Below are 19,960 nucleotides of genomic sequence, written 5' to 3' on the forward strand. Positions count from 1 at the left end.
TTCTTTTAAGGGTACCTGGGTTGGCCCTCACTGAGGCAGTCTTTTTTTTTTTTTTAAGATTTTTTATTTATTTATTTGAGAGAAAGAATGAGAGAGAGAGAGTACGTGAGAGGGGGGAAGGTCAGAGGGAGAAGCAGACTCCCCGCTGAGCAGGGAGCCCGATGCGGGACTCGATCCCGGGACTCCAGGATCATGATCTGAGCCGAAGGCAGTCGCTTAACCAACTGAGCCACCCAGGCGCCCCTGAGGCAGTCTTTTTAAGCCTAAGGAAGGTGTCCTCACAATGGAGGGTCATCCTTGCAGCAAGCATTAACGAAGAACTTCTGTGCGCCAGGCCCATGCTAAGCCCGGGGACAGACACCAGCCTACAAAACACTACTCCCACGCCTACAAGATGCAAACAAATACACAATGACGACACTGGATGATTAAGCAGCAAGTGCTACAGGGGTTCTTGAGTTGGAGAGGGGTACTTAACTCATACTGAGGAAGGTCGGGGAAGGGGGTGGGAGGGAGGGGAGAGCAGTGAGGCTGTTCTAGTTGGGGTGCCGCCTGTATAAAGAGAGTGAGCCCACACCGTCCTCACTCATGATTCTTACGAGACCCCGAAGATCTCTGCCAGGTTTGAATCCCCTGCACGAGAAAGCTGATGTGTGAGTGAAGCCATAAGAGAAGTTCTACTGCAATAGGGGGCATCATGTGGTGTAGAGTATGTGCAGTGGCATTTTGTTGAATTGGTCTCATAGCTTTGTAATGTGAGGGTCATTTAAAAGTCATTTAAGACTTCCAGTTATATATGACTTCCCATTATGAGGGAATATATGTGTCAAGGGCACGGGAGTGGATTCTTTATGGTCTCGGCATATCCTCCAAAAATGTCTTGGGTTGACTGCGGGTCCATGTGCTGGTCCAGGGTGTAGGGGGAATGAAACTGGACAAAGGAATAATGAGCAGGGACTGAATTGTGGCAGGACTTTGGGAAGGGATTTGGACCAAGTCTGAAGAAGATGAGAGACAGGGAAAACTGAAGCAGAAGAGTTGACACGTACCACATTTTGGCTTGAATAGAACATTCTGGCCTCTGTGTAGAAAGTCCATTGGAGTGGGGGCAAGAAATGGCAAAGACAGATTCTCAGAGAGTGGAGAACCATATCCGCTGACTGAGCACTTACCAGGCACAGGCTGCCATGGGGAGCACCTGGGTTATTATTTACCTTAGAAACTCCTTGGAGTCACCACAGGTTTTCAGCAGAAAAGTGACACCGTGAGTTTTCAACCTCCCTCTCCAGAAATACTGGGTCCTTGCCAGGACTATCCTGGGATTTTGAGATGGGCTAAAGGATGTGGTACTTCTTGTCCAGCACTCCGGCGTGTGGAGTCAGTGGGGTAGTTACATGACGCTGCCTCTGTGGGGTAGCTGGTCCCAAACTGATACAAAGGTAGGAGGCTGGGTTGCTCGATCCAAATGGGCTGATAAGTGGAGAAAGCCAATCTGTGATGCCAAGTGCGTTGGTTCAGGTGCTGGAGACAGCTTTCTGTGTGGTGCCCAAGGCTGTTGGCATGGGTGTGCTAGGGGCCATGAGAGGAGCAGATGAGGGGCAGGTGTGACCTGTTCTGATGCCTTCCCTGCCAGATAATCAGCCAGTCTGGTTTTGTTTGTTTTTTTTTTAAGATTTTATTTATTTGAGAGAGAGAGAGAGAGAGATCACAAGCAGGGGGGAGGGGAAGAGGGAGAAGCAGACCTGAAGGCTTAACCAACTGAGCCACCCAGGCGCCCCAGTCTGTTTCTTTTACATCTCATTGCTTTGGCTTCATTCTGGTTTTCATTTTTCTCCTGGAACATTGCAGAGGCCTTCAATTCTGGCTCTGTCCCACACACTCCAGCCAGAATTAATGTCTGAGAACATCATTCCGATTACATAAAAAAAGCCTTTAATACTCATCATCCCTGTAGAAAACCAAGGGAGGGGGGAAAGCCATGATTTTGTTTTGCATTTATTTAATTACTAAAGTAGAAGGCAAGTTTTTCTTATTGTCCTATTTTAATTTGGCTTCAGTATGCACCATATAATAAGTATTCAAAGATATCAAGTGAATCCTTTCTAAAAGGATTAGTCTGGATAGGTTAGATATGGGCCTCAGAGGCAGAGGGGTGGACACTTACTTTGCCTGTCTGGGCCACTTCCCTCCCTGGGAAGAGTCCAAGCTCTGAATTTTCAAGGCCTCCCTTCTCTTCCTTGACTCAGATGGTCTAAGATACTTAACCAATGGACAGCCTTCCATCGAGCGATTCCCCATCAGCTTTAAAACCTACTTCTCAGGAAACTACTTTCACCACGTTGTGCTGGGGATTTATTGCAATGGCCACTATGGCTCACTGGGCATGAGCCGAAGGGCTGAGCTGATGGACAAGCCATTGACCTTTCGGACTCTGAGTGACCTCATCTTTGACTTTGAAGACTCGTACAAGAAGTACCTGCACACAGTGAAGAAGGTCAAGATTGGGCTGTATGTCCCCCACGAGCCTCATAGCTTTCAGCCCATTGAGTGGAAGCAGCTGGTCCTCAATGTCTCAAAGATGTTGAGGGCTGACATAAGGAAGGAACTGGAGAAATATGCCAGGGACATGAGAATGAAGGTAGGTGCTGGGAAGGCAAATGAGTGATGCAAGAGAGTTCTATCCCCAAACCTCTGTCTGTCTCCCTCTTGCCTCATGCGCCATGTTTATGGTCAAAAGCTTCTTGAGTTTATCTTGCTTCGTAGCCATCCTATTAAAACAAAAAATAGAAATCATTTGCTATCTGACATGAACAATTAAAGTTTCTCTTTGTATAGACTACTTCAAAAACTGGAGCTGAAGTCAACTTAGATGTTACAGTTAAGCGATGTCTTGGCATGTACGTTCTTCTATGAAATCAAATCTAAAATGTTAGTCATTTTAGATTAAAGCTCTCATTTTGTTTTGTTGTTTTGGTCTTTATAATAGGGTGACCGGTCATTCCAGTTTGCCTGAAACATGCCCAGGACATGACATCTTTAGTACTTAAAACCAGGAAGGTCCTGGGCTCAGGAGGATGAGCGGATCACCCTTTCTTATAATCTTTTGCAGAGTCGCATCATGTCTCTGCTTTGTTTTATGCATTGCCATGCATTTTGGCATAAAATTCTGACCTGGTGTCACAATAGCAAAGAATCATTCACTGTGCTGGCTTCATAGAATCTATACTCATAAGCCCCTCTTGCTTGTCCCATGTCACTTACATGGTGACATCATGCCTGCTTGTCCTTGTCCCTCCAGGGCTTGTGGGGTCACTGAGAGGAAGCCTGTGTGTACATGGGGGACCACAGGGGAAAGAGATTTTGCTGACCTCAGGCTTGGTTCTGTTTAGTGCCTGGGGACTTGTCCTCTTCACCCCGAGGAAGCTGGAACGGAGATTCTTGAGAAATTGAAACCGCTCTGTGCCTGTGTGTGGGGTGGGAGAGTCAGAGGAAGAGCAAGCTGGTTTCTGGGGCAACGTAGGTGGGACTCTGCCCTCACAAGACAGCCTCCAGCACCCGGAGGCAGCCCCAAGAGGCTGAGGCATGGGGCTCTGCCTCTCTGCTGTGGAAAAGGGGGCACGGTGTAATCATTTCAGCCTCTGGGAGGGGGTCCTTTGCTCCTCACCAGTGCAGACTGAGCAAGGATCATCTGTTAGGACTCCCCATTGGAGGTCTTCCAGCTCGGTACCCCCTAAGCCCCGCGATCATGGCAGGCTGGGGGCAGGGATGCTGCAGGAAGGCACGAGGGTGGTTTCCTTTCGGGCCCAGTGTGGTAACTCCTCACGTCTCCTTCAGATCCTGAAACCTGCAAGTGCCCATTCTCCAACCCAAGTGAGAAGCCGGGGGAAGTCCCTGTCCCCCCGAAGGAGACAGGCGAGCCCCCCGAGACGGCTCGGCAGGAGGGACAAGTCGTGAGTATTTTCTCTTCCCCGGCTCGGGGCCCAACACAAGCATCTGTGGGGTTGTCCTGGCCCGTGGGGACGAAGGTGTGTCCTGGGCATGGCATCTGAAGCAGGCGGAGATCTCTGAGAGCATCACCCCTTGTTCAGGGGGCATCCCTTGGGGAGAAGGATCCACTGTGCACATGACCCCGGTTGCTCTGCGGCCGCTGCCTGCCAGTTGTAGACTCAGATGAAGGGACAGGCTCCAGACTACAAGAGATGAAGGATACCCCGAAATCCTGGCCTCGTGGGAGGAGCAGGGGATGTAGACTTAGGAAGCCTGGGTCTGGGGCCCGCTCAGCTCCTTGTGAGCCCCATGACGTGAGGCCTGTCATGTAAACGTCCCGGGCTCAAGTTCCCTCAGCCAGAAGATGGGATTGTTAGAACTGAGGAAACTCTCCTAAAACCCTCTAGCCCTCTGTGCCCGGCAGAAATCACAATCATTCTTTGGATCATGGTATCAGAAATACCCGCAGGCTCCTCCTCTCCCTTGCGGACTCAACCCTCCCCCGTCTTAGCCCCGAGGTCAGTGATTCCACACCTACTTCTTCTTCTTTTTTTATTTTTTTTTTAAGATTTTATTTATTTATTTGACAGAGAGAGATAGAGCGAGAGAGGGAACACAAGCAGGGGAGAGTGGGAGAGGGAGAAGCAGGCTTCCTGCCGAGCAGGGAGCCCGATGTGGGACTCGATCCCAGGACTCTGGGATCATGACCTGAGCCAAAGGCAGACGCTTAACGACTGAGCCACCCAGGCGCCCCCCCACGCCTGCTTCTTAGGTCAAAATGACTCACTTGAGAAATGACAGATTGGAGAAGCTGAGGAGGCCCAAAGTAACCAGTGATAATCCACTGGCAGGTATTTGGGCCATAATTACACAGCAGGAAAGAATACCACTTTTATTAATACCAGCAGCATGCCGGGTCACAGGAGGCTCTCCCCAAGCCAGGGACGGTGTGGTACAGCGCCCGGAGGTCTGGGGTGAGCCCCAGCTCAGCCGCCCCATAGCCTTGCGGCCTGGGCAAGCCTTTCAGGAGCCGTAGTTTGCTCATTCATCCAAGAGGATAAAAACGTTTTCCCTGCCTCTCTCTCAAGGAGTTGTAGGATCAACTTAGAAGACATAGTGAGAGCGATTTGTTCATGGTGAACTGCCTTTAACACAAGCATGTCGTTATTGTCACATCAATCCTGTAGAGTAAGAAGGGAGAGTTTTTGTTTTCACTGTCAAAGGAAGAAACAAGAACACAAACCAGGTCTGTTATCTTGTGCTGTTGTTGTAGCTGGTCCGTGATGGGACTGGGGCTGGAACCCAGGTCCCCTGGCTCTGGGAAGAGGGAGGGGGTTGGAAGTGTTGGTTCTGTCTTTGGAAGAACAGTGCAGGATGAAGTGGTGTCAGTTCTGAGGAAGGTTCCCTGTTTGTTCCCATTCTACTTCCCACTGCCGAACCCGGGGTGCAGAATCTACAGCCAAAGGTGTTGGCTAAGATGCCTGGGGTCCAGGCTTGGAAAGGGGAAGGAGGAAGGGGGCGGGTTGGGGAGCTCCTGCAGCAAGAGAAGCTGGAGAACAGGGGGGCTTCAGCATGGCTTTGTCCCTTTAGAGAGCAGATGAGTTCAGATTTTTGCAGAAGCCGCTGACTCGAATCCTGCCTCCGATGCTGACCACCACCCTTGCCTCTTGACCCTGACCTTCACCGTAACCCTAGCTCTCCCCCTCTCTGATGCAGTCATCCCTTCATTGGCGTCCCTGAACAAAGTAACAGTTGTCTCAGAGGACTGTGCATATGTAAACCCTTCTCAGAGGGTCACGAAGCATGCAGCCAGCAACCCAGAAGTGGCAATCTGGTCACTCAAGAAGCAGGGGAGGGGCCCTTTCCTCTGATTGGTTAGCTTTGCTGCCCCAGGAGGGCGAAGTCTTCCCTTAGGAGCTCGCAGTCTGCAGCAGACATTGAGCAGTCGATAAAGCCCCGCTCTGCCCTCTAAACCAGAGAGTCCTGAGCGTGCCACCTGACGGACTGATGCGCGGGACGCTCATGTGGGGTTTCGGACCAGTGATGTCGCATCCGTTCTATTTGCATCCACTGGAACTTTGCAATCCAAGGACTGTGAAGTTTCTAACCAGAAAAAGTTCCCATGAGTGCCCAGGGATGGGAGAGCCAACAAGATCTCAGACACTGGCTGTGGAGACAGAAGTCAGAGGGCACGCGAGGTGCTGGTGGTCTGAGAACAGTAGGGGAAGAAGGTGCACTGGAGCCTGGACTGGGGGATTTGAGCCACTTCTCAGGCATCCCGGGGGAGCATCCTAGAAGCCGCTGAGAATGCAGATCTGGAGCTTGAGGAATAGAGATCATGACATCAGAACCATCTACTTAGAAGTGACAGCTCAAGCGATAGCTGGATAAGTCGGTGAGGAAGGAAGTGCTGTCAGGCCCTAAGTAGCCCGGAGGAAGAAGAACCAGAACAGGAGATGGGGGAGGAACAGGCAGAGAGGAAGGCTCAGGAGTGTGAGGGGCCTGTCCGTACCTGCAGAAGCCAACTGTGAAGATCGTAGGAGCAAAGGAAGGGGGCGCGGAAATGAGGGAGAGTTTAAGGTCAGGTAGATGAGGACGTAGAAGTTGACAGACCGTGCATTCAGTGGCTTTTATCCTGCTGGTGAAGGAAGTGCGTCGTTGGGCGGGAGTGAGCAGGAGCAGGTGGGTTATCTGCGCAGGGTGGAGAAGGGGCTGCACGCAGCACAGGGGCCCAGCTGAGGATAGATGGAAGCATCCTACACCCTGTTCTCAAACTTCAGCAAGCCCAGAATTCCCAGAGGGCTTGTTCAAACAGACTTCGGGGCCCCTTTCCCAGTGTTTGTGACTCAGCAGATCTGGATGGGGCCCGAGGACCAGCTGTTCTGGCAAGTTCCTAGGTGAGGCTGATGCTGCTGGTCCAGGGACCACTCTTGGAGAGCCACGGTTGGATTGGTCAGAATGGAAGAACTGATTTGGGGGTTGGCTTTAAAAACACAACAGAATGTCAAGGTGCAGGCACTGGGTCTGCTGAAGGGGGCGGAGGAGGCCGAGTGTGATTCCGGGACCCAGCTTCGCCCAGTCCTGCCTGGGCCTCTGGAACCTGAGGTGCTGGGGTGAAGTTAGAGGGTTGTGACCCCGGCCTGACCCCCGTGGTTGGGCTCCACTGAAGACACGCTGGTCGGAGCCTTGCTGGTCATTCTCCTAGGGGCCAGGTAGGGAAACTGGTGTAAGGTCACCCCCAGGCCATGCCCATACCCTAATCTCTGGCTACTTTGTCACGCAGCCAAGGCAAGGGACCACACCTGCACCTACAGAGGACAGCTCTTAGACTGCCGCAGTTGTGACCGCAAAGCCACTTTCTGGTGTCGGGACCCCACTCACCCTCACCTCTCCTGTTGGCCGGAAGCAGGAAGTGGGCCCAGGGATGGGGAGAAAGGCAGTAAGGAGTGGGCAATAGTCACCGGAGGGGTCAGGAAGGAAGACCTGCAGGAAGATGGGGGTTCCGTTCCACCACCCTCGTCCCTCCACGCCCCGAAGTTGATCCCAGCCCCAGCAGGCAGGCCCCAGGAGCACAGAGGTGATGGTTCGTGGTTCAGTGAAAACATAAATTTTTCCAAAACGGCGAAGGGTGGCTGCGACCAGCCCCGGAACCCCGCAGCCCTTTCTCCCGGGCACGGCACTGGTTCCCAGGAGTCTCCCTCCATCAACTCTCCCTAGCGGATCAGGTCTTAGGGATTTTCTTTTTCACAGCTGGGGCGGGGTGGCTTTGGAAGAGTTTGACCATCAAGGGAGCCCAGGTGGCTTGTGGGTTCCTGTGGACCATGTCGTATGAGCAAATCCGGGAAGACCGTGGCCATCCTCGGTAGTTGAAGCCCCTTCTTTTCCGAGTTTGGAGGTCAGGACGGGTTTCTAGAGGGCAAACTTCGTGGCTGAAGTTTGAAGTGGACTGAGGTGTTACAAGGTGTTACTAATTCCTCCTAAATCCTGCTTTCTGAGTTGCAGGGCTGGGTAGGGGATCACAGGGGCTCGAGGGGACAGAAAGGGAAGAGTTGAAAGTAAAATGAAGGGCTGCGTGAGACAGGGAGGACAAGAAAGACGGAAGCACCAAGCCCCTCCCTCCCCCTCCAGAGCCCCGCTTCTGCCATTGCCACAGACTAGAGCTCAGGACACCCTGGTTCCTAGAGTTGTTTCTGGAGGGGAGCCTCTTCTCAGCTTCTACCCCTGGCCTTCACCAAGCAGGCTTTTCTCCAGATAATCTTGATTTGGTGAGGAAATGAGAACGGGACGCATCTGGTTGTGACCCAATAATTCCACCAAAATTCTGGGCATCCTACGGTAGAATGGCTGGGATTAGGAAGGGCTGGGTGGCTCTGTCACTGTGTTATTTTTTTCAGCATTACATAAGGCCATCAAATCATTTCTAAATGTGTTGGGTGCCATATAATGAAGTTTGGGAGTGGCCCAAAGGGTGGACTATTACCATAATAGGCAAGAGGCCCATCAGCTGTGGGGCCCCAGCCCCTTTCTATCTGGGATAATTTTAGTGGCTTTCTATCCCTGCCGACCTCACCCCTACAGCTGCAGCTACTTCTAGCTCTGCATTCCTTCCATTTTCGCACTTGTCTGAATAATCCTTCTGGAAAGGAGGATCGGTGTCACTGGGTTGACAGAAGAGTCAGCGGGGTGGGAGGGCAAACAGCAAAGGCTGTACGAGGTGTCTGCTCAGGGCAAGGTTTCGAGAGGGAAATGGACTCCCCCACCCTCCACCCACCAGTCCTTTGTCATCCTCTGCTCCCCTAGGAGTGTTTAAAGCACCTTCTACACAGAGCAGTCAAATTGTTTCCTGTGGTTCTAAAAGAGACAAGGAGATCGAGGTTGAGACCCACGTTTTAAAGGCCTGCGTGAACTTCTACCAACTGCTTCCCAATGCTGAGCCTCAGTCCCCTGGCCGCTCGCTTCTCAGCGGCAGCCAGGACACCCTAGGGGACGAGGGTTAGAAATGAGGTGGGACGAGGGGAGGTTTTTGCTTATTATAATGAGAGATCCCAGGGAGGGGGCAAGGATGGTAAACTTCCTGCAAAGCTCATCCTCCCCCATTAAGAACCTTTCCACTTAAAATGCCAACAGTTCCCCTACGCAGAACCACGAAGGCTCCTGGGGTCCTTTCTGCCCCTGACAGTCCACACGTCTTGGCTTACTGCTTATGGCCACAACCCGGGAGCGTAGGGGTGCGTGGACGGCGGCTTTCTGGCGGGGCTGCCCGTGTCAGCATGAAAGCAGCTCATGCCAATTGGAGTGACCACGTGGAGCATTCTTCTCAAGTGGGGCAGGAGTCCCTAAGGACCCCTGAGAACGTCTTTGTTCTCTCTCTGCTCTCTGGCTCTGTTCCTCTGTCCCTCCACTGCTCTTCTTTGCTATTTATGATTCTCTTCCTCCCTTTTTTCCCTCTTTGATTTCCCTTCTTGGTCATCTGTCTCTGTGGCGGTTTGTGGCTCTAGGGGGCTTAGCTCACCCTGCTGGAGACCCTCAGGGTCACAGAGGTTACTAAGCCCCATCTTAGATAAGGTCTCCTTTCACTAGGGCCCCAAGCTAGACAATGGAGTTCCTGCTCCCTTCTGTCTTGAAGGATCACAACGATGCCTCCAGGCAGTTGCCCGAGTGAGGCCACGAAGTCATAATGAAGTCATAGAGAATCAGTTTGATTCCATGGTCTAATCACGTTGAAGATACCTTGAACGAGGCCCAAGAAGTCATTCCATTCTTCCATTCCAGATGAGAAAATGTCCCCAAAGGTGAAAAGGAGATAATTTCCTTAGCAAGAAAAGTAGACGGGAAGCAAAAGAGAGTGAGAGAGAGAGAGAGAGAGAAGTAGAATGGTTATGGAAGGAGAGGGAGGAGTCAGCCTCCTGGATGATGTGGAGTTTCCTTCTAGAAGCCCAGACAAAGGACTTCTCAGCTTAGCTCTCCTGGGATTTCAGAGAGTCTGGGGTCCCTGGGGACGCTTGGAGAAACCAGGATGGATGATGAGCCTATCAGCAAAGACCTCCTGACCTGAGTGAGCAAAGAGCCTCCTGGAGGTCAGACACCACTCGGGGGTTCTAGAGGGGTTTTCTGTCACAGCAAGGGGAAGAGGCTGTGCCCTGGAATCTCAAACAGTGGCCTGTGGCTCTTGGGTCTCTGGCCAGAGCCTCCTACCTCTGGAGGCCTTGAAAGAAGGGGCAGGGCTTGGAGAGTCTCTGCTGAGCCGAATCTCTTATGCTTGCATAGCAGCTTCAAGCTGTCGGCCCTGCACCTGCCAGCAGGGTACCTACTGTCCTGGGAAGTAGGGAGTGTGAGCGAGGAGCGGGACGGGCTTGGAATGACAGTGACAGGTTGGAAGGAACCAGTCCCCCCTCCTGTGGCCCTCCAACTGAGGCCTACCCAGACAGGTCAGAAGTCCTAAATCGGGGCCCAGCCTGACCTGATTCCTGCCAGACTAGACAAGAGAGGAAAGCATGGGGTCTCTGCTTGAACTTGTAAATGCTGGGCCAGCACCATCCCTGATTTAATCTGTCCCACACACTTAACACTGAGGACCGAGAGGTCCGTGTTAGAGTTGCATCCTTACTGTATATCCCTTTCTAGAATCCCGAGCCCACAAGGAATAGAGCTAACCTGGTCTTCCTGGGTGTGTTTGTGCATGAGGGTGAGTGGGTGAACACATGGGCGTGCCCACTGCCCACCCTCCGGGGCTGTGACCTCAGGGGACACAGGAGTAAGAAGCATGAATAAATGGGTGGCCCATGCCTCCCAATCAGGCAGCCCTGAACTGGACGTAGATGGGCCGTGTCCCCAAAGTGTATCCTACTCATACGGGAGAAACAAGAGGCAAATTTCCATCAGAAGAAAGGGAATGGACCTCGGGTCCAGGGAGAGCGGGAGCCGCTGTTTGTCCTGGTGTAACCCCGAGACCTACAAGGTACTTGGCACAAAGTGTTGTTTAATGAAGTCTTGTGGGTGAGTAAGCAGCCAGCAAGTTGAAGGAGCCTTGCTCTCCCCTCCCAGCTGCCACTCAGGCCTACTGACCCTGCTCCCCAGCAGCTGCTGAGGGGAGGGGGGCGGGGGTTGAGAAGTGAGGGGAGGGGTGCCCCAGACTCGGGCCTTAGTCAGAGGGGCAGAAAAGGGATGGGGGCTGGAGCTTGGGGGGAGGCCTGTAGGCTCTCCTTCCGCATTACTGCTTCTTTTCTTAGAGCCAGTCTCACACAGACACACACCAGCTGGTATGTTCAGCCCTAGGACATGATGTCCCCACCGGGTCCCCAACATGCTGCCATGAACTTTCTGGTTCTGAGGTTCCTTGCGGCTTCACTGACACCAACACAGAATCTAGTCAAGCTCTCCCTGGACACTGAGGTTGCCTCAGGTTGTGTGCGAGACTCGAGGTGCCACTGCCCACCTACGAGATGGTTCACTCGCCCCGGACTGTCAAGGTTTTGGAAGGACTCGGATCAAGTCAACGAATCACAAGCCATATAAGATTGAGACAAACTGGAAAAACTAAAAGTCCCATATCTACTCCCAGCTACCGGGAACAAAAGATCACATTGAAAATCTAGAGTGTGGGGGCCCCTGGCCGGCTCAGTCAGTACAGCATGCGACTCTTGATGTCAGCGTCGTGAGTTCCAGCCCCACACTGTATGTAGAGCTTACTTTAAAAAAAAAAGCCCGAGTGTGAATTTCCACCATGTGTCACAAGGATGGAAAACTAAGGTTTCCCTGCTACAGAATACCTTCTCCATGGAACCACCGTCTTGTCCCCCTCAACTTACCTGCCCCCTGAACAGCCTCCTCTGTAGCTGGCTCCAGGAATGCATGCCTCCGCTGTAGCTGGCTCCAGGAATGCATGCCTCCGCTGTAGCTGGCTCCAGGACTGCATGCCTGAGGTTGGGGTGAAGGGGACATCTGAGACCAGGCCATCACGCCGTCGCCTTAAGTCGCCCTGGATATGTTTACGTGACAACAGACGAGGCCGGGATTATCCATTTGTGTGCAGAGAGAAGCGCCCCCCACCTTCCTTCCACAAAGTCTGTTAACCAGAAACCTAACGTTCCCTTCTCTGCTTTCCCTAAAACAGAAGGCGGCCCTTCTGAAAGCCCTTCACTAGGAAATCCTTGGAGATGTTTCCCTCGTGTGGACTAGGGAGGGGTCTGGAGACATTGATGGTTCGGTCTAAAAGAATAAGCGTGGATCTGATGAAAGGTTCTGGGCAAGTGCAGATCTGGCTGAATCATCATCCTGGTGCTTGTGTTTCTTAAAAATAAATCCCTTTGCAGAATTCTAATTATAGCCAGGGGAGCACTTGGAAGAAGTCTCTTCACGCACAGGCTCACCCAGGCTCTGGCCCTGAGATGAGCTGCTGGCCAGGACGGAGCAGGATTTCTGGCTGAGGCCCACAGGCAGGTGGCAGGCTGTGATAACCCACTTCTGCCCTCTGCCAGGCCAGGGGATTGCAGCCAGCAGCACTGGGAGAGAAAAGGGTTTCCTCTTTCAGGCAGCTCCCCGGGGAGCTTTTCTGGCAGTATTAGCCTTTTGTTCTTCCCTGGGTTCTGGATACGTAGGGGCGGGGGGAGGGGGGGGACGGGTGGGCTCCAGAGGAAGGGGACCACCTAGTCCCTTTCCTTTGGAAGCCCTCCAGCTCCCTGTGCTTGCAGATCCACATTCAGCTTTTCAAAGCAGGCAGTTTCCCCAAGCGGCTCTCCCAGGTAGGATAAATTCTGTCCTGTGCAGGAAGACTTGTCAGTCCTTAGAATGTCATCATGGTGACTCGAACTCCTGGCTTAGGACGTTGTTAAAAATATCCCATGATAAAGATAACATAATGAAACCCTATCCGCCATTTACATGTCAGTGAGAACTTGACCCAGGTTTAATTGAGAACAGGCTATTCAACAGAAGGGATTCCTAGCTGAATGGACTGGATCCATGTTCTCAATTTGTTCCGTCTCTGAGGCAGGCCTAAGGAGTAGGAACCTGCAGGGTTCTTCGGCAGATGTACTAGAGAAAAGGCCCTAGCACACAGCGGCGAGGAGTAATGTGTTGTGAGGGAAGGAAGTCAGATACTTTGCGGGAGAAGTGGTGTTTGGGTTGGACCGTGGAGGGACGGCAAGACATGGGGTTGGGCATCCTGTGTCAGGATGCAGAGGCAGGAGTGGTCGTGGTGTCATCCTTCGTTGCTTGGGAGGATGCTTTGTGTGGGGAGCGGGAGCATGGGGTCCGTTTGCTTCATGGTTAAGGGCATGAGCTCTAGATTCTGGGGAGGAGTTCTGGCTCCACCACTTGCTAAACATGTGACTTTGCTTTAAGCCGGTTCCCTAACTTTCAGTGCCTCGATTTCTTCTTCTGTAAAATGGGTAGGAACACTATCAACCCCATCAGGTTATGGTGACACTTAGTTAATCCCTGTAAACCTCTCAGAGCAATGCCTGGTGCCTTCTAAGTGCCAACTAAATGGAAACTATTTATAATGGTGATTTCTCGGCACCTGGAAGACCCCGCCGGGGTGGGCAGGGGGAGTGACTGGTGGGGGTGCTATGGAAAGGTTTAGAAAAAAAGGAGGCCGAAAACCCCCTGAATTAAAGTACATCTGTTTTCAAGGGAACCAGTAGCAGACCAAGGGTAAAGGTAAATGGTAAAGTTTTGGGAACACACACACTTTGAAGAGTGTGGTGAACATCCCGTTTCCTCAGGGCTGATGGGCTCCAAAGTGAGAGAGAGTTAGGTGAGTGGGCGAACACCGGCTTCTGAGGAGGCGGCCTGCCGGCGGCTAGCTGCAGCGGCGATCCCAGGTGAGCCCACGTCCCAGGGCCGGGCCGCCGGGGTTTGTCCTCCTCTCGACCCCCTGGACCCTGCAGCCTGCCCTGCCGCTGACTTCCCAGCAGGCGCTGTCGGTCCGGGGACTGAGGGAGAGAGAATAGGTCAGCGCAGACCTACCCCCCCACCCGGGAAACCATGGTAGGCTGGTGTCTTACTAGCGCTATTCTCACACGGGAAGGGCAGCATATTTCTTAGAGTTTCAGAGGAGACGTGTAACTCGGTGTTGAGAAAGAGGCCAGGTCGGGAAGAAAGGTGCCCGAACTGGGTGAACGGGGTGAGCTCACAGGTGTGTGCTGCAAAGGGCCCTGGAACGGGGATCCTCTTGTTGAGCACGAGTTGTTGCTTCCTCTTGACGGACAATGGGAGACGTGAAGAGCCGCCATGGCCTAGGTCCTGCCTGGGGTGCAGGGCCCCGGGGAAGAAGACAGACTCTTATACATGAGGCCCCGGACTTTGTGTAGGGTGTGGCTCCTTCTCCCGAGTGGAATTCTAGAGAACTTGCTAGGAACGTGTGCTCACTCCCCAGGCGAACCTTCCTCAGGCCCACTCGACACCCACCATGACTGGCATCGGACTTGGCGTCGTATTAGTGAGTTAACGGACGGACACGATCCCAGTCAGGATCAGGTTTGGTGGCAGGTAAGGTCGGGGTGAAGCTAGGACTTAGCCGGGACTCACCAGGATGAGAAAGTGGCTCAACAGAGGCGGTAGGGGGTGTCTTACTGCTGGGCCTCTTCGGTGTCCCACGTTGGGGGCCACATTCCAGCCATCACTTCCACAAGACAGGAGAGAGAGCAGGGAAACCCACGAAGGGCACATGCTTCTTGCCTTTGGAAGAGGTATCTGGTAACCTCCACGTCAATCTCAGTGGCTACAACTTAGTCCGACGCCTGACTGGTTTCAGAGAGGCTGGGAAACGTGGTTTGCATTCTGGCAACTCTGTGCCCGGCTGAAAAGCGGGTTTGTACTAAGGCAGAAAGGGGAGAGCGGATGTGGTGGGGCAACTAACAGACTCTGCCCCGCAGAGATCATTAAAAGCATCAGATAAAGAAAAAATCCATTCACTACAAATGTGATTTATATTTGGATGAGGAACACGTCCTTTGGATAAGGATTTATATTTGGATAAGGAACAAATGTGCACGTAGTTCAACTGCCAGGAAAGGTAGTGGGGAAATTATATTTTAATTGTTCCAGGAAGTGACCCCCCATTTAATCCTTTTGTAAAGGGAGGAATAGGGCGCCTGGGTGGCTCAGTCGTTAAGCGTCTGCCTTCGGCTCAGGTCATGGTCCCAGGGTCCTGGGATCGAGCCCCGCATTGGGCTCCCTGCTCGGCGGGAAGCCTGCTTCTCCCTCTCCCATTCCCCCTGCTTGTGTTCCCTCTCTCCCTGTCTCACTCTCTGTCAAATAAATAAATAAAATCTTAAAAAAAAAAAAAGGATATTCTCTCTCTCTCTGCCCCTCTTACCCTTGCTCTAGGGCGCCTGGGTGGCTCAGTTGGTTAAGCGACTGCCTTCGGCTCAGGTCATGATCCTGGAGTCCCGGGATCGAGTCCCGCATCGGGCTCCCTGCTCGGCGGGGAGTCTGCTTCTCCCTCTGACCCTCTTCCCTCTCGTGCTCTCTATCTCTCATTCTCTCTCTCAAATAAATGAATAAAATCTTTAAAAAAAAAAAGGGAGGAATGCAGAGGGATGCTTGAAGCTTGTCCTTCGGCAAGTGAATTTTTTTTGATTGCTGAATTTTCTAAAAGTAGGGCACATGGAGGAGGGGAGAAGTAGATTTGCCTTCCTACCCACATTTGCCTTAGAGTGATGCTAACTTATGGGGAGTCTACGTGAAGGAGGAAGTCCCATATTTGCTGTTTGAAAAGATGACATACCTCAGGCAAGGAAACAAAACAGACTCTTTGTCAGGCTTTTTGAAAAAATGAACTAGAGGGCCACCTGGGTGGCTCAGTCGTTAAACGTCTGCCTTTGGCTCAGGTCATGATCCCAGGGGTCCTGGGATCGAGTCCCACATCGGGCTCCCTGCTCGGCGGGGAGCCTGGTTCTCCCTCTGTGCTGTCTCTCTCCCTCTCTCTCTGTCAAATAAATGAAATCTTAAAAAAAAAGAAAAAAATGGATTAGATACAAAAATGGACTCTGAACCGGACTTGTCTGCAAGAGCCCTAGTTCTCTCCACGTTAGCGGGCTGAGGGCTAGGGCAGAGATATAAATTTAAGTTTGAACCCTCAGGCGGAAGTGTGCTCCCATTAGCTGCCCACTCAAGAATGGTCCTCACAGTGGTCCCCGGGGTCCACTCTACCAGTGGCTCTGTTGATAGGGAATGGCCGATCTCTAGGGCACGTATGGCTGGAGGACACCATCGCTCCGAAGGTCAGAAGCCTTGAGCTCTTTGGTACAGTGAGCAGGGGTCTGCGTGCAAACAAGTCCCAGGACGTCTATCCTCTGTCGGCCATATTTGTCAGCATCATCTGTGCACCCCGGGCACCATGAGCAGAGACACGAACGAGAGGCACGATTCCTGACCAGTAAAGCAGGGCACATGGTCACGCTGGGAAATCAGCCTCGTGCAACACAGAGATGAGTTAAGTTTGCAAGTTCCTTAGTAATGCCAAGTAGCAAGTCAGGGAAGGTTTCTTGACCACTTTGAATAATCAGGTTCAAAGGGGATGTTCAGAGGCTGTTGAGGGAAAGGGAGGGAGGGGTGATGAAGAAGGGAGGGAAGAGGAGATGGAGGTGGGCAGAGACAGAGAGACAGAGAGAGAATGGTAATATGTAGGTGGTAGAACTTGTTGCCAAAATTTGAGCCTCGTGTCTTTAAAGCGGTCCCTCGACAGTAGCTAGCTGTTGATTTCTGGCTCTGTGAGTTGGAGCACCTTCTTGCCGGGGGAAAATTATTTGCCGTTAGGAAACCCTTCGAATGATAAACCAAGAAACCATTGTATTTTCATTTTGGTCTCTTTTCTTCAAACACTCAACAAGGGTCATGTGTAGCCTAAAAGTATCTTCAGTCTGTTGGTAAAAATGGCTGAATGTGAAACTTTGGAATTAGAGCTCTCTAGGCATACCGAACCTGCTCAACTTGGTTTATAAGCCCCGTTCTCTTTTACCAGAGAAGGTAAGAGGCTAAGAAATGGAAAAACTGTGAAGAGAAGTCGGGAGAATGCTTGGGCGTACTTTTATCGGGAAATCATTGAGGAAATGTCTTTATTGAAGACAGGTGATGCGCTGACTGATTTTCTTTTTCCAGCTTGAAGTACTTTCTGACATGACCTCATATAAATGCTTACTAGTATTTTGGAAAATGTATTTAGGGAGAAGAGAGGATTTGCCACGGAATGATTTTCCACATTGACGTGCTTTTTCCGATGGGTTGTAAAGGATCCGCCCCAATTTTATGCACTGGGGCCTGGAAGAGTAATCCTCTATCAAAGATAGCCAAGCATCTCTCCGTGCCAGTCTGGCACCTGAGAAGTCTTGTAGTTGCTGGGTTTCCCCCAGGGCAGAAGCACCAGGAAGCCAAGGTTTCAAGGAGAGTCTGGCTGAGGTTTTTAGTTCTGTTGGACTACATGTGACTTTTTTAGACCTTTGCAAGGTTTACAGATAACTGGGTTTCAGAAGTTAGAGTGTGACCTAATGGAGGCTTCAAGTTGGACAAACTCATTCAGCAACCTGTCAGTTTTTTCAGCTCTACATTGAAAAGCCTGTGAAAATGTTCCCTACATCCATCAAAGTGGACTTGAGAACACGAGGTCAAGCTGGGAACCCAGGATGTGGGGGTGGGGGGCGGAGGGTGGGCTGGGGGCAAGCATCTGAAGGGTCAGGAGAACAAAGTCGAGTTCTCTGAATCAAATACTAAGTGATCTTTCTCTATCCCATCCCCTCCCCCCACCGTCTTCCTTTGACCCTTAGGCCTGCACTGCCTGAGAAGAAGGTAGCTGACCTCAGCACGCTGAATGAGGTGGGCTACCAAATCCGAATTTAGGCAAGCCATATCAGCCAGCAAGAGGGCTTCCATGGTGCTTCTCTCTGCACTTTACCCCAGCATCTTCAGGAGGAACTGCAACTATTTATTGAGAACCTGTGGATTTTATTTTTAAGGATTCACTTGGACATGGAATCTGAGTGGGTGGTAACAATTAATGTTGAAATTCACCAAGGGGCCACCATGAAAAGGCTGAAGTAAGAAACCCCACCGGGGTTGGACTGTCTCCCTCACTACAGATAGAAAGGGAAATATGTAACTGTAGTTTTTTATCTTCCCATTGACCTACTTTTTGTTTACTTGCTTTTGAACATGATGCCTCCTCACCAGTAGTGTATGTTACTGAAACCCTCCCTCCTACTTTTGATATAGTAAGGTAACTCAGCCAGTATTAATGTCTTTTTTCAGCAATAACAGAGGCAAAGATTGGTGGGATTTTTTTTTTTAAGCAGTCAATATTACCTCAGCATCTTGACATCAGATATGCAAACTTAATGGTTTTTTTTTAATTCTATTTGTATTGTTTCCCCAATGTTTCCAATGGGGATCTCCACAAAGTTTGGAATTTTTTCCTGGTACACACATAATGGGAGTTAAGGTATTATATCAAGTGTTTTACTAAATAGCACTGAAATTCTTCTGGCAATACGGGAAACTATTTCCAGGATCTTGGAGTTACTTCTTAATCTTTCTTAAAGCATTCACTGACAGCGGTTTTTTGTTCTTTCAAAACAAAAAGCACGATCAGAAGGTAGTCTGTGTTCTGTCACTAACATTTAAACTTTGCAAACTCCAGCAAAAAAAGCACAAGAGGTCATGGCACTGTGACACACATTTTAGCAGTATTGCAATTACCTCTGACAATCACACACTCAGAAAGGCAGAGGCCAGGAATCAATCAGCAGAGTCTTGAGAACCAGTTAACCTTTCTGTTCACGTGCCATCTGATTTTTAAACTCTGAGTCAGGCCTTGATTCTGAAGGACTCACTGTTGTCAGAGACGTGTTCTGATGTCTTATATTAAGACCAAATGTGGCACGATGTGATCCCTTTCCAGTCCCTTGCTTTTAAGTACCACTTCATGACATTTAGGAACTGATATTGGAAAATGCGATGAATTAGCGAAGCAGAACCTTTTCTTAAATGGAAAAGTCTTCAGGTACAGTGTTCCATCTTAGAGCGTGATGGAGTCCGTGAAAGACAGTGTATCTGTGTAACTTCTGACTGCAGACCGCACAAAGGAACTCTACCTGCCAAGTCTATATGTTATCAACATCAAGAGCATGCTTCCGTTTCATCTGTTGTAGCTCAACGGCCGTGCCAACTCGTGAGCCCGACGCGCAGATGTAAGTGAAGTCTGCTAGTCAACAGAAGTGTTATCTCAGTTGAGGGCTTCCTCTCTGGCTTTCTTTGCCTGAAGGTGATTTTAGAAAGGGGAGTAGAAAAATAATCTGCTCACTGAGATTCTTTACCAGTAAAACCACTGAAGGTGACTTCATCCCTCGGCCGTGTGTGCATGAGCTCACTCTATGCTAAAACTCAATGGCATTAATAGAAAGTCGTATTTTCTTGAAAAAGAAGGAAGTTTAGTGTCCTTTACGTGAAAGGACCAAGTAAGTATACATCTCAATTAGATTAAAATACAGAAGTTAAAAATTCTGAACTTAATCACTTTAAGAATAGTATTCTCAGTTCCAGTTTAAGATGACGTTTATCTTTGTATCTCTTCATAAGGCAAACGCATTTGCAGCCTCATGGCCACATGTACTGAAGTATTTCAATTAGTCAATTCATTCTCGTTCTAAAACAATACTGACAGCTCTCTCTGTGAAAAACAAGATGTATGTATCTTATGTTTATCAATCTGACACTTTATTATCTCTAATAAGTATACAACTTCTACCACTGCAGTCATTCTAAGAGCTTGGAATAGGATTTTCCAAGGATTACGTAAGTACCGTCCCCTCCAAAATATACAATGTCATTAGTTGCATAGCCTCTTGTTTTCCCACAAAAAAGGGTAAAAGGATAGGAACACAAACTGTTCTAATATGCTGATTTATAAGCCTTAAAACCGCCAGCTGGTTTGGTGATTCAATTAGTAACCTGATCTTTTTCCTACTCACTTCTTGAT

At 50.5% G+C, this 19,960-nt stretch overlaps 1 protein-coding gene across 2 annotated transcripts in view; it reads left to right on the top strand.

The window, feature by feature from the left end:
* The window catches only part of VASH2 (vasohibin 2), a 37,391-nt gene extending 19,565 nt beyond the window's left edge, over positions 1 to 17,826 (top strand). For both annotated transcript variants that reach the window (XM_028125837.2, XM_028125838.2), the window contains 3 exons: positions 2,257 to 2,638; positions 3,835 to 3,950; positions 17,754 to 17,826. In XM_028125837.2, coding sequence (XP_027981638.1) covers positions 2,257 to 2,638; positions 3,835 to 3,950; positions 17,754 to 17,826 — 571 coding nt within the window. The remainder of the gene's footprint in view (positions 1 to 2,256; positions 2,639 to 3,834; positions 3,951 to 17,753) is intronic.
* Positions 17,827 to 19,960: the final 2,134 nt, after the last annotated feature.

Source organism: Eumetopias jubatus, unplaced genomic scaffold (genome assembly GCF_037043125.1).
Source record: "Eumetopias jubatus isolate StellerSeaLion01/CBP00866 unplaced genomic scaffold, mEumJub1_p1.0 scaffold_12, whole genome shotgun sequence".
Lineage (NCBI taxonomy): Eukaryota > Metazoa > Chordata > Mammalia > Carnivora > Otariidae > Eumetopias > Eumetopias jubatus.